We start from the raw sequence: 14,503 nt of genomic DNA, 5'->3' as shown, positions 1-14,503 counted from the left end.
CTGAATGGATTTGTATAGGCTTATACTTTGTTATTTATATTTATAATCTTTTGAAATCCTTAAGTTTTTTTTTTACATATGCCAGAATGAAATTCCGAAATGAATAGTACCAAATAGATCTAAGCAAAGTATGCAATTTCCAAAATCACAGTGACCTTGCTGTCTCCCAATTTCAAAAGTAACCTTACCCTTAGCCACCAAGTGACCTTCCCCTTTACAAATTTCCAGGTATTCAGGACAATAATCTATCCAAATATCCCAAGAAATACTATCAATGATACCAAAGTACACATTTAATATCAACAATTTTGTAGGCAATAACAGATACAGTGATGGATTAAGGACAATTACCTGGGGCTCCGAAACCGCCATTCTTGGCCATAAAGTCCAGGAAAGCTGACAGTATATGACACAAACAGGAGACAAGGCACATTTCCGGAGCGGGAATTGACTGGAATCGTATGTATTTCCGAGCAAACCTAAGTCCCTTCTCTATTGTATGATCAAACATATCCTGTAGGTAACGTTTTCCACTCTCAGGCATTTCTCTTGGCAGACGTGACAGCCATGTCTTCACAAAGGGTTTCCATCCTAGATCTACTGGGTCCTAGACAGAGTAAATATAACTTCTTTTAATCATTTCAGTTTTTTTATGTGATTTCTTACATTTTTTCATTAAGAAACAAGAGCTGTTGGAGAACAGCAAAGCTCGCCTATTTAGAAGAAGTTGATGTTCAAGTATTTACTATTTAAACATGGAAATATGACAAATTAACAGACTCAAAAAACCCCCTAAAGGGCCCCAAATTGGTTGTATTATCACGTTCAGCATCCATACACATTAGGAAAATAAAATCATAAACATTTATGATGACTTATGCTTAAACAATTGACAAAATAGAAACTTGCTCAAAAACTTTAACATGGAAATATGACAAATTAACAGACTCAAAAACCCCCTAAAGGGCCCCAAATTGGTTGTATTATCACATTCAGCATCCATACACATCAGGAAAATAAAATCATAAACATTTATGATGACTTAAGCTTAAACAATTGACGAATCAGAAACTTGCTCAAAAACGTGAAATGGGACGCCAACGCTGACGCCGATGCCGGGCTGACAACATTAGCTCCCCGTATTCTTTGAATACGCGAGCTTAAAATGTAATGAAGCAGATATAGTGAACATTTTACATGACTTAGATTCTGATAAATCCTCATCATGAAATCTTCCACAAAGTTGTTGACAAACATATTAAGTGAAAAATCTGTATACTAAAATTCCATATTATCAACATGAATGTCCCTCAAAAAACAACTACGTATTTTAAAAACAATTACCCACAATATAAACATCTCAAGTGAATTGATTCTTCATTAAAAATCCCCCCTATTACAATATATATAAAGCTGGTATGTACTGGTAACAGTTGTAAAAATGATGTCCTGACTTACCATGTATACCATGGCACATCTACTGATAGTGGCCGGACTGGCCTGGGACAAATTGTCCACCTCAAAGATGAGTCTCATCCCACCGGATAGGGTGATCCGCTCACCGCTGGCCAGACAGAGAACCTTGGAGTCGTCCAGGACAGTGTTAAGGTTCTCCACCCATAGAGTATCCACAGGACCGTCCAGGACCAACCAACGCCAGTCCTGACGGAGAGGATCATCCTCCTTCTTTTCAGACATTTCAGTGTCAGGTTCACTCGGTGCACTCTGAACACTGGCAGCAACGGGAGCCTGCAACAAGAATGGAAAGTTGATGTCAGAATGAGAAATATGGTGTGGACATAGGAAAATGGAATTTTGAAGTCAAATAAAGATAAAGAGGAATGGGCTAAACATAAAAATGTTGTTTTTTTAATGGAACATTGCTATAATTAGTCATAACCATACCAATATTAGTTATATTTGATCAAAACACCGACTAGAGTCTGAATATCATGTCTAGGTCATGCTCTACATTCAAACAATAAATCTATTGTTTCCTACATCTTATACTTACCATATAAGATATTGCAACCATCTGATTATTTACAAAAACAAAAGTTTTCTTGATCAAATTTTCTGTTTTATAATACTGACAATTGTTAATAATTAACTTTTTATGTATTATGCTTTAACATTAATATTAGATGAATATTTTTATATTCATCAGCAATTAAGATGTAGAATCTGAAAAAAAAATCTCCAAATAATAACAAAGATCCAGGTATGTAATGAATTCCAGAATAATTACAGAGAAAACAAGCTGTAAGCCTTGATCAAAAACAGAAAAATGATATACCATGAATGACCAAGCCAGAGTCCTGAGGTAGGAAGGATAGCACCAAACACCGGGTGTATGAGAAAGTGATAGCAAAAACAGAGATATAAGATCTTTATCTCTCTGTGTCAAGCTAGTAATTAACTACCTGCTTTCCATACTTTGTAGTGACAAAAAAATGAATGTACATGATTATGTAATCACTATATACTAGCCTAATATATCTGTTACTTTCCTAGTATTAATACACCAAATCAGTACCTTCAGAATCTTTCTGATATAAACAAAATGCAGCAACATGCACTTCATATTTTATGAAACTATCCTATCTACAGTACTGCATAATAAATGTTCTCTAAAATTTGGCTTCAGATCTTCACTTCACAAAAGTCATGCATAAAAACTGATAAATAAATCTATCAAATAACAAATCATCAAGAATATTCTTTAATTAAGAAAAACATAATATAATAAAAACTTCATGCAATTAAACTCACTAAAATTGATGGTGGGTTATTATTTCAGGATTGGGAACAAACAGACAAATAGTTGGTGGGTTACTATTTAAGAATTGGGAACAAACAGACAAATTGATGGTGGGTTACTATTTCAGGATTGGAAACAAACAGACGAATTGATGGTGGGTTACTATTTAAGGATCGGGAACAAACAGACAAATTGATGGTGGGTTACTATTTCAGAATTGGGAACAAACAGACAAATTGATGGTGGGTTACTATTTCAGGATTGGGAACAAACAGACAAATGGATGGTGGGTTACTGTTTCAGGCAAACAGAAAGTTAATGTCAGTTTAATATTTCAGAGTTTCATACCATAAATTATTGCGAAACTCATTAGTTTGTGCCCTCAAATTCACAAATATAGTTGCTTTCATCATTTATAGTGTTGTGCTTTATTTGTAAAGATGTATTAACCAGAATAGTGCATACAGTACGTATAGACTTAAAAACTTACCCCATAAATTGATGAGATCTGATACAAAAGTCCAAAACATGTTCAAATTTGAGGAAAAATCTATCCCTTTCCCTTTTTTTACCCAACATCAATCCTAGACCTCTAATACATTTTTGTAAACGTTAAAACCAAATTAGAAGGAGGTGGGGTATAAACTTAGGGTATAGACTTTTCAACTTTGAACTTAGGGGTGGACACTATGATAATTGTAAATACTCAACTCTGCCAAAACAGGGTAACAGCATAAGCCCAGCGTTACATAGCCAATTTGGGTTACTATTTTAAGCTCAGGGACAAAACAGCAAATGGTGAGTAAATATTGTGGGATAGGGAACCTAACAGACAAACAGATTGGGGGTGACCGTTTCAAGATAAGGGACAAAAATAATTTGGTAGTAGGTGACAATTTGGTTTTTCATAATATGGGATTGGATGAGATGAACTGCTAACATATATAGAAATAGACTGTTTAGCTGTAAAAAAAGCAAGGGGAACAAAATCAAGAAATAGGAAGTTCAACATGTCACCAAGCACCAAAAGATAAAAGAATGTATGTATACTAAATACAGAACTAAATGCAATAGCAATAATATAAATAGAACGAAGCAACAGAATTATATATGTATAGGGTAAAAGCCGCGACCTTGGCCTCACCTTGCGTATACCAATTATACCAGCGCCTACTCCCTGTGGTAAGGAGATAATTTGCATTTCAAAAAGAAGGAATAACAAATTCAATAATCATTGATTATGCTGAAACAAGATCGCAAAAAATGTCCTGTCTTTGTTATGAAAATATTGATTTGATTTTGTACTGAAATGCAGGTTATAAAAGCAAAATTAGCATTTAACAAAATCAAAATCACAACAACATCAAAAGCATGAATTTATATTCTAGACAAAAACAAAAATAAACTTGACAACATAATATGAATTTATATACTAGACAAAAATGGAAATCAAACTGACAACATCAAAAGCATAAAACCCTCCTAGACAAAAAAGTTTTCTACATAAAATCAAATTCATACACAAAATATTAGCTACTCGAGGTATTAGAAATCACAACACACAACATTAAGATTAATCATCATCAAGCCATGAGGCCTGACATTTGCAGATTGCACACTATCCTACCTGTGTGTTTCCAGACGCAGCAGTCACTGGCCTACTCTCGTCACCTGGAATCTGCATGTTTTCACGAGCAAATTTCCTAGTTGCAGTCGCAATAAGACCATCTGTCCACTCAAAAGTATTGGGGTCTGTTTCTCCATACAGTTCTCCAAGCTTCACACACTTTGGGTTGATGGTGAAAACTTCTACATGGCCTTTCTTAGCTCGGTTGTGCTACAGAACATAATGGTTTGTCAATGACATTGGCTAAATCAATCTTTTAACATACAATGTATATGGAGGATTTCTTATATTACTTGTGTTAATTTTGGTTCAATTTGTGGCTTCAATTAATTACAATAAACATAATCATATGTTGACAGATGTCAAGAAAGGAGCCATATTATAAGGATGGTCCAAAGAGAGAGTCAAAGGAGTATGGCTGTCAAAGGGATACAAACAGTCAAGGTCAAATAAGGATGGCTGTCAAAGGCATACAAACAGTCAAGGTCAAATAAGGAGGCTGTCAAAGGTAAACTGTCAAAGGATGGCTGTCAAAGGGATACAAACAGTCAAGGTCAAATAAGGATGGCTGTCAAAGGGATACAAACAGTCAAGGTCAAATAAGGATGGCTGTCAAAGGCATACAAACAGTCAAGGTCAAAGGAGTATGGCTGTCAAAGGGATACAAACAGTCAAGGTCAAATAAGGATGGCTGTCAAAGGGATACAAACAGTCAAGGTCAAATAAGGATGGCTGTCAAAGGGATACAAACAGTCAAGGTCAAATAAGGATGGCTGTCAAAGGGATACAAACAGTCAAGGTCAAATAAGGATGGCTGTCAAAGGGATACAAACAGTCAATGTCAAAGGAGTATGGCTGTCAAAGGGATACAAACAGTCAAGGTCAAACAAGGATGGCTGTCAAAGGAATATAAACAGTCAAGGTCAAATAAAGATGGCTGTCAAAATGATACAAACAGTCAAGATCAAATGAGGATGGCTGTCAAAGAGATATGAACACTCAAGGTTATGTGTACAGGTAGACATCTCATAATAGAAAGACAAGGTACTGAAAGACAGCAGTTTAAAAAACAAACAGTTTAAAATCTCAAATATTACAATCCAGATTGACAATCACTGGATGGTACTCTTGTATACATACTTGAAACACACTCTGTTTGCGACTGGCTGGATCCTGTTGGTTGTCCTGTAGTGATATGGTAGGTAGGAGAATGAGGGCTTTCTGAAGTAAGTTCCGTACAGTAGTCTTCCCTCCACCTGTTGGTCCCACCAACATGACACCGTGTCGCACTAGGATCTGGTTATACAGCTGTTTAATCTTCTCTACCTGGCTGGGCCAGTGGAGAAGGCTCTGGTCACGGATCGCCATATTGATGGCTCGCTGTCAAACATTGTAGATTTACGATAAGGGGATATATTGACTTTAATAACCACAGAATTTAACAGCAACCTGTTATTAAACATATTAAAACAGAAGAGTGACATATTTCATAGTCATTGACAACATTAACTTATCAACATTTCACACACCTGAACACTGGCCTATATAGCATCATTCACCCAGGATTTCAGGCATTCAATGATTTTACCTAGTACACACTATCATATTTAGATGGAAAGACTATCCTGGTCAGTTAAGCCAGGTTCTACCATATTCAGGCAGATATTGAGATGCTGCATTTTATTAGTTCCACTTGGATGCTTGAAAATGCTTCAATGACAGCTTCTATATACCAGTATTGCTCACAGCCTTACCTCAATGATTCCATGATCAGGCTCTGGGGGAATGATACTGGGGAAGAGATCGTCCAGGATACGCTCAAACAGTGGCACATCTTCAGCCAGGAATTTTGGGAGATTTGCATCTCGTAGTGAATGGATGAGAATGTGAGCCTCATCCTTCTCATTCAGCTGCCGAATCTCATTTTCACCGCTGTAATTTTATAAATATCAAATAAAACATTTTCAAAAGCAAATGACTGTTGAGCAATGAAAATTCATGATTTACATCAATTTTTAATGTTTCCAAAGTAGTTGGATTTAAAATGATTCACATCAGATTTAAAAGTAGATTTTAGATTAGATGTAGAGGTGTTAAATGAGTGACTTACACATGATGGGCCTGGTGTTTGCGATGTCCCGCCATCACCAGAACAGACTTGATGGCCCTCATACCGAAGTCGTAATGGTCCTGCTGGGAAAGTTGACGACTTGCCAACTGGTACAGGTTTACGATTTTCCGTGACAACAAAGCTGCTGACATGAATCCTTCGGAGAACAACATGATCTCAGCAATCATGGCATAATCAGGAACCATCATGGCCACTGAGCGGAACAATGACTTCAAATTGTCGGGTAACTCCACACGTCCAAGGTAACTGAAAAAGTGAACACCCTTGATAACGAGCTGAAATATTTGCTACATCACACACATATCCATGCATTGTTATGTATAACAAGAAATCTATTTGGACTAACAAAGAGCACAGAGTCAAAGGTGTCAGATTACTCTTCATTATTATCTGAAAACCATTATGAAATAATCAGGGTTATACTGTATTAAAGAGTATATAGATCACAGAGGACTGGGCCATTTGGTACCAAATGTTGTGAATTTGGCACTTAGCTTACTAAATCTGGAGGTTTTTAATGATCAGTTACTGAGTGTTATATCTTTGGTATGGCTGTAAATGTTAAAGCTAACTGAGTGTTATATCTTTGGTAGGGCTGTAAATGTTAAAGCTAACTGAGTGTTATATCTTTGGTATGGCTGTAAATGTTAAAGTTAACTGAGTGTTATATCTTTGGTATGGCTGTAAATGTTAAAGCTAACTGAGTGTTATATCTTTGGTATGGCTGTAAATGTTAAACCTATTGTATAACTGAGTGTTATATCTTTGGTAGGGCTGTAAATGTTAAAGTTAACTGAGTGTTATATCTTTGGTATGCTGTAAATGTAAGTTAACTGATGTAATGTTAAAGCTTACTGAGTGTTATATCTTTGGTATGGCTGTAAATGTTAAAGCTAACTGAGTGTTATATCTTTGGTATGGCTGTAAATGTTAAAGCTAAAACCAACTGTTGACGACCTGGTGTTAGTCTGTCTGTGATAGCAGAATCTATTATCAACTTTATAGTGATATCATATTGAAATATTTAAGAATTAATTTGAATTGATTTTTTATGTTATGGAGATATAACACATAAATCTGAGTGTACTCTAAATAAACCGCGAAGCCGTTTATGATGAGAGTACACTCAGATTTTTGTGTTATATCTCCATAACATAAAAAATATATTCGAATTAATCCTTATAATTCAATTTACTAAAGATAATCTCTTCAACACTCAAAATTCATTTTGGGACTCTTTTGTCAATGAAATCATTGCGCCGTCAGCTCAGTCAATCAGAAGCAATGTCACAAACCGCAACGCCATTTTTTCCTTTATGAGCTGATAAAGTAAATTTTTAAGCCAATGAAAATGCTTGTAACAAGCAAAATTGAATTATACTGCTGAAAACATGAAATACGACATCCTATCCGATCACACTACACCAACAATTATCCAAGACTTATAGTACCATGTGAGATACAATGGATTCAGAATCACTTACGTTGGGTTCATGGTGATGAAATAGCCACAGGTCATGTTGAGTTTGATTTCCTTTCCATCAAACATGAACCTCATCAGCTGTGAGTCCTTAGCAGACTTGATAGACAGGATCTGTTGGGCAACTACTGACAGTACTTCTACATCTATCCGGTTAAACTCGTCGAAGCAGCACCAGCTTCCAGACTGAGCGATCCCTGAGAAAAACTTCCCCAAGGTCTTATAATCCAGTCCCTCCGAGCAGTTGAAAACCACACACTGTTTTCCCACAGCCTGTTGAATGGAGAATGTCATAATCATAATAATTGTGATTTTTTTAATTGGGTAAAGTTTTCTTATGACTGAACTTAAAGAACATTAGCTCTATCATCCTCAGGTCTTGAACGTTTAATATCAGTTATAGCAACATTTTGTTTGTAGTAACTTGTGGTCTTACATTTCCAAAATATGATTACTCTGGAACAATTGTCAATTTGCTTCCAGTAACTTGAACTGCAGATTAAGTTTGTCCAACGATAACAATCCAACTGACCTTGGCTAGATCTTTGACTGTTTCTGTCTTGCCCGTTCCTGCTGGTCCAGCTGGAGAGCCACCCAAATGTAAGTGTAGAGCACCGGTCAGTGTGAGATAGCAGCGGTCAGTCAATGGTGTAATGACCAGTCGAGAGGAGCAGCCAAGATACTCATATCCATACTGGAAGGAGGCGTTGGACTGCATTACAAGGCAGTTATTCCTCTGTTCATCCCACTCGTACCGTAGTTGTCTGTAATGTAGGGTCAGGCATAAAGGTACCAATATAAGATTCTATTACTCAAAGTCAATATCACAAGTATCTCTAATGTAGAAATAAGTCAGTAAAAAAAGTTGTATAAGATTTTATTCCTCCTTTTCATAAAGCAGATGTCTGTTAACTTATTTTCATTTTTTCAACAGAAAAAAATTACTGAAAAAAACAAGATTCTATTTCTCGAAAATCAAAAGTAAAAACCGTCCCGAATTGATATACCTGTTCCAATCAAAGTCATCCTTGCGTGTGATTTTGTCGTCGATCATCATGATAACAATGTCACGGTTGTGGACGTTGATGGTGAGCAAGGCCTCTATGCTTGACCGCTGGTGAAACTTGATGTCACTGGACACCAGACCGGCCAGACAGTTAAGAGAGTCCACCATGTTGTCCTTGACTTGAATTAAGGCATCAATCGGGGATGTCTGGTCAAAACATCGCACCACATCCTTGTTGAACTGGATCTGGGCCTAGTACCAGAAAAATCCTTTATGTTTAAGGTACTAGTCATTTACAGACATGCATAAATTGGTTAATATGGAAAGCTGGAGTACCAGACAAGCACCCAATCAAAGGTCTTGCCTGGAAATTAATCAGTATATATATAAATTACTTTTAGCCTGATAGTCATAAAAGAAAATGCAGTTAAATCTTTATCATTTAGAAAGGGTGGCAAAAGACTTGTAGTATCTTAACTGACCACTGTGATGACCACTTGACCAGGGTGTCTGAGGACCCAATCCTGGAGTTCTGTCCCGGTCCAGCCAGCCAAACCTTCTTTCAGATGTCTACAGAATACAAAAAACCTCATTGGTTAGTTAAGGTATGCATGTAGAGTGTTTCACAAGGTAGATGGACTGTACTGTCAGTTTCTTGTGATCATCAGTTAAATCAATACATTTTCAGGCATCCTCAAAATTTCACACTTAAAAAAATAAATTTTAATTTACTCCATAAATAGAATATAAAATAAGTTGCCTACTAGCACAGTCATCATTGGGTGCTATACATTTTGAAATGTGAAAAGTAACATAATAATATTACCATTACATATATTTGTTACCTACCTTTTCACAGTTTCAAACATCCCTGCCTCCACACCAAGTAACCACTGTTCTACTACACCTCGTACTCTCAAGTTCCTAAAAAAATTAAATAGATTTTTTTTTTAATAAATGAAGAAGTTTAACACCTTAACTATCAATCAAAGATATTTACATATAATGGTATCACTTTCTGTATAATATACAGAAACAAGAAATGTCTGTGAGATATTAATGCTCCACCTCTCTAAGCCATTGGGACAAAATGGAACAATCTTTGGTAACACTGTATGCCTCATATACACACACATTTCATTGCTTCTTACGTAAATTTAAACATCTACAGTACTTTTTGCTCTAACAAATTCTTTGATACTGGCCATTAAGACCTTACCCCTCTGACTGTCTTTAACAAGTAAACCAGATAATAAGGATAAACCATTACTGATCTGTGAGGCAGAACAAAGCATTACCTTGGCATGTTCACATTCTCTCCTTCTGCCGACGTCATTGATTTGACAATGGCTGCTTGTCGTGGCATTGACTTGATATTGAGGGATTTTATATTTCCGAAACATTTACCAAGATGAGGCTGAAAAAAAAAATGTCAGACATAATTTTACATTATTAAAAAACAAGGTTTTTGCTAGGTGTCAATCCTATATAGCGTCATAAAAGATCCTTTCTGTTTTGAAGACTAAAATAAAACATTTCAGAGTTGAGTGAAGATGTTAAGGTATTTTTCAGCTTACCTGTACAGCGTTTGGATCCTTAGACTGGGCCATGATGTCTAACAGTTCATCGTTACTGAGGAAGTAAAATCGTGGGAAGAGCAGACGCTTGGTCTCCAGGTAGTCCTGAAAAAATCAAGAATATAAGAATAACAAAGATATTTTTTTACTGAATTGAATTGGCAGTAAGGCATGTTCAACAATAAAGTGATATATAGTACTTGTATATCACTCCAGAGAACAGAATCTAGAGCCATTTTTACAAAGAATATATTTGAAGAGGTACAGAAGATGCTAAGCTGACAATGTTTCCCACAATCCATTAACATTGTCCAGTACACTTAAATATTTCTACATTTCAATTATTGGTTACAAATCATAGTCAAGTAAAAACTCGCAAACCCTAGTTTTACTAGCATGGCCCTTCAATAAGAAAACTCCTATTTAAAGCCCCCTTCTCTCCATTTCCTTATGCCTCTATGACCCTGTAAGATAACTTAAGTCAGACCATACCTCAAGACTCTTCTGGATCTTCTCCAGTGTGCCGTTCCCGGTCTGTAGTGTCTCCAGAGTTCCTGATGCCAGGGCTGATTTTAGGGCATTTGGTCGGTCCTCTACGCGACGCATAATGTCCTTCCAAGCCTTATCTACTCCGGTAAACATCTTATGTTCTGGACCCAATTGTCTGAAAAATATTCCGGTATTTTACCACAAATGGCAAATTAGGTTATCATGAACTTATTGATACCACTAATTTGTTGTCCAGATTGGGAATGGAATAGGACATTTATGGTTAATGGTTGGACTCCTGATCATTTCACACAGATTGAGGAATGAGACCTTTTCATCTAGGTGATAGTCTGGTGTATTGTAACTGTGCCATCAATTCTAATTCCCCTCAAATTACCTCTGTTTATCAGGTGTACTGAATATCTGCTCCAGTTAGAGCCAGTTCTTACCTCTGTTTATCAGGTGTACTGAATATCTGCTCCAGTTAGAGCCAGTTCTTACCTCTGTATATCAGGTGTACTGAATATCTGCTCCAGTTAGAGCCAGTTCTTACCTCTGTATATCAGGTGTACTGAATATCTGCTCCAGTTATAGCCAGTTCTTAACTCTGTATATCAGGTGTACTGAATATCTGCTCCAGGTAGAGCCAGTTCTTACCTCTGTATATCAGGTGTACTGAATATCTGCTCCAGGTATAGCCAGTTCTTACCTCTGTATATCAGGTGTACTGAATATCTGCTCCAGGTAGAGCCAGTTCTTACCTCTGTATATCAGGTGTACTGAATATCTGCTCCAGGTATAGTCAGTTCTTACCTCTGTATATCAGGTGTACTGAATATCTGCTCCAGGTATAACCAGTTCCTCTGGAACCTCATCCATTCCTCCAATGTACGGGCAAAGGCCTGAAGTTTCCTCTCCCACTCTTCAACCTGGTTCTGTTGGAAAAATAAATCATCCATGTCATTTTTTCTTTAAAGCTGGTTTAGGTTTTTATAATACATGAAAAAAATAAAAACATTTTTAGTAAACAATTCTGGACTTTTAGGTATTTCTATGTACTTGCTGAAAATCTAAATTAATCTGATTTTTTTTCAGCAAATAATTAAACAACAAATTTTGTTATAATAAATAACATGGTTTCCATGACAACCACACCTACCTTGATGGGAGCCACATATCTGGAGCCACTGATGGTTCCTATGGTGACCTGACTCTCCTCTAGCTGAGCCAGGATGTCGTCTGCTCCTCCAATGATGAACGTGTCCCGACCAGCATGAGCCACCAGTCGGAAGTCCATACTTTGCCACAGATCAATGATCTACAGAGAGTGTAACACACAAAAAACACTCACGAAATCCAGCAAATTCATTATTTAGAAGCCTCAAAACAATCACATATTTTTTTTCATAAACTTATCTTTTAGAATCTAATCTTTAAACAATAAATATAGCACTATACTTCTAAATTTATTAATACAAAACTGAAAATTTAGACAAACTGTAACAAAGATTTTAAAAAGTAACATAACAGAATTTTAAATGTCTGACTTGGTCTTGGTTGTTTATTGAATTATTATGGAGATTTACAACAATGACATTCAATTCAAATTAAGAATGGTAAATAAAACCTGGGTACTCTACCTTCTGGAGCATGTTCTCCAGCGTGGCCTCGTTACTGGCTCTTGTGGATATCTCCTGAATCTTCTCTTTGTGTTTGAAGATCTAAATAGAACAATTAAAAACAGCAAATATATTTATTCTATATTTCATTATTTTTTTAAAGTCAGAGTTTATGTTGATACTCCCCTTCCCGAAAGCATATTGCAAATGAAATACATAAATATTTACTTATTTCATGACAAGAAGTCATTTTAATCCCCTTCTGACCTAATGTCAACATCTGTGTAAGATCTCTTTCATATCATGAATGCTTTTGACTAAATAAGGTTAAAATCTATTCAGCACTTTTGACTTGTAGTAATTCAAATTGAAAGAAAGCATATTAACCATTCTTTTGTTAATGTGAATTTACTTCGAAAGCTGATTTTTTTTTTTGGGGGGGGGGGGGGGGGGGGTATTTCCTGTTACCATTGAAACAATATGAGACTGACAGATGCCTAAATATGAGAAACAACAATTTACATAGCCAAAGATTTCACAAAACTTTAACCTGTAAGTTATACTTACATTCATTTCCAACAGGTTTCCTAATGTGAACGCCTTATCTTTGGCGATGGATTTCTGAATGAGTCGCTCGATGTTTTCCCAGTGGCGTCGCCGTAGTGACGGGTTCCTTAAGCTGGTGATGACGGGCATACCTTGTTTGAAGTCAAGTACCTTCTCCTTGAGTCGCGGCACTACTTCATTGTGAGGCAGGCCTTTGTCTAACATGTAAACTGTCTGAGTAAACCTGTTCACATTCTTTTGAAGGGTTTGAACATTGAGACTATCAAACACTGTGGCGGTCCATTCTTCCACTAGTTTTGTCCATTCTTCTTGCGACTGCCACAGGATTCGACGAAGCATGATATCATGTTCCAGTTCGTTAAGTTCTGACTGGATTTCCTGAGCACTCTTGTTGTCACGTTTATCAATCATCAAGTATTCCCTGTAAAAGCAAAATTATACTTTCAGGACTCAAAACATCATCACAACTCACATCAAAATTTTTTAATTGTTGAAAAGAATTACAGTTTTTTTTCATATTAAACCCTTGTTTCTTTTAAAAGTTAATGCCAGAGATTAAGCAAACTTCACCTAACATTTAATGAGTATTATATATAAGCTTTTTTATGATAAATCATATTTTAATAATCGATAATAGCATAATATTAAGTTTTACCGACACCAGTTTTTAGTTTTCGAAACAGTAGTCTTACTCAATTTCCACATAGATTCCCTTCCGTCCTGTGGTCAGGGAGCTTCCAAACCGCTCCTGGTAGGCAGCATAACTCCGGGCCTTGACGGAGAGTTCCTGAACACCGTCCTGGAGGTCCCGAATTGTTTCCAGGGCTGTCACACTCATTGTGTCCATATGTAGAAGATCCGGATCCTGGATTCGATTCTTGAGGTCCATGATCTTGGTTCTAATACTGAATATAAGGTTGTCAAGATCCCGGCTAAACTTACGAATGTTTTCATCTTTTTTGGCCTCACTGTAGAGCACTGTTGACTGGAAAAATAATATATTACAGTTTAAAAGACTAGTTCTCTTGTTAAAAAAACTCACGCATTTCATATTAAGATTGCTTTTTCTGCCTATAAGTTTTGTTTTCTTGCTAAAAACATTATTTTAAAAGATTGATTCTACCGTACATAAAATGTATCAACAATGCAAAATTTTAAAGATTGTGTCCTTAAATTTCGTCATAGATAACAGCTTTCTTTAATCAAAATAACTCACAGATTTTCCCACAAATTGTTAATCTTTCAC

General features: G+C 36.3%; 1 protein-coding gene across 5 annotated transcripts in view; it reads right to left on the bottom strand.

Annotated features, from left to right (window-relative positions):
- The window catches only part of LOC138318660 (dynein axonemal heavy chain 6-like), an 84,736-nt gene that overhangs the window by 41,843 nt on the left and 28,390 nt on the right, over positions 1–14,503 (bottom strand). For 4 of the 5 annotated variants that reach the window (XM_069261233.1, XM_069261235.1, XM_069261234.1 and 1 more), the window contains exons 25-44: positions 13,950–14,242; positions 13,258–13,678; positions 12,712–12,792; positions 12,231–12,389; positions 11,885–12,006; positions 11,075–11,246; positions 10,583–10,687; positions 10,304–10,422; positions 9,855–9,929; positions 9,488–9,575; positions 9,007–9,257; positions 8,532–8,763; positions 8,004–8,272; positions 6,499–6,765; positions 6,143–6,320; positions 5,529–5,768; positions 4,389–4,598; positions 3,906–3,938; positions 1,459–1,749; positions 352–607 (exon numbers count right to left, since the gene is read on the bottom strand). In XM_069261233.1, coding sequence (XP_069117334.1) covers positions 352–607; positions 1,459–1,749; positions 3,906–3,938; positions 4,389–4,598; positions 5,529–5,768; positions 6,143–6,320; positions 6,499–6,765; positions 8,004–8,272; positions 8,532–8,763; positions 9,007–9,257; positions 9,488–9,575; positions 9,855–9,929; positions 10,304–10,422; positions 10,583–10,687; positions 11,075–11,246; positions 11,885–12,006; positions 12,231–12,389; positions 12,712–12,792; positions 13,258–13,678; positions 13,950–14,242 — 3,862 coding nt within the window. The remainder of the gene's footprint in view (positions 1–351; positions 608–1,458; positions 1,750–3,905; positions 3,939–4,388; positions 4,599–5,528; positions 5,769–6,142; positions 6,321–6,498; positions 6,766–8,003; positions 8,273–8,531; positions 8,764–9,006; positions 9,258–9,487; positions 9,576–9,854; positions 9,930–10,303; positions 10,423–10,582; positions 10,688–11,074; positions 11,247–11,884; positions 12,007–12,230; positions 12,390–12,711; positions 12,793–13,257; positions 13,679–13,949; positions 14,243–14,503) is intronic. The other variant, XM_069261237.1, reaches the window with a different exon arrangement.

The sequence above is a fragment of the Argopecten irradians genome, chromosome 3 (assembly GCF_041381155.1).
Source record: "Argopecten irradians isolate NY chromosome 3, Ai_NY, whole genome shotgun sequence".
NCBI classification, from domain to species: Eukaryota; Metazoa; Mollusca; class Bivalvia; order Pectinida; family Pectinidae; genus Argopecten; species Argopecten irradians.
This window is presented reverse-complemented; position numbering and strand designations above follow the sequence as displayed.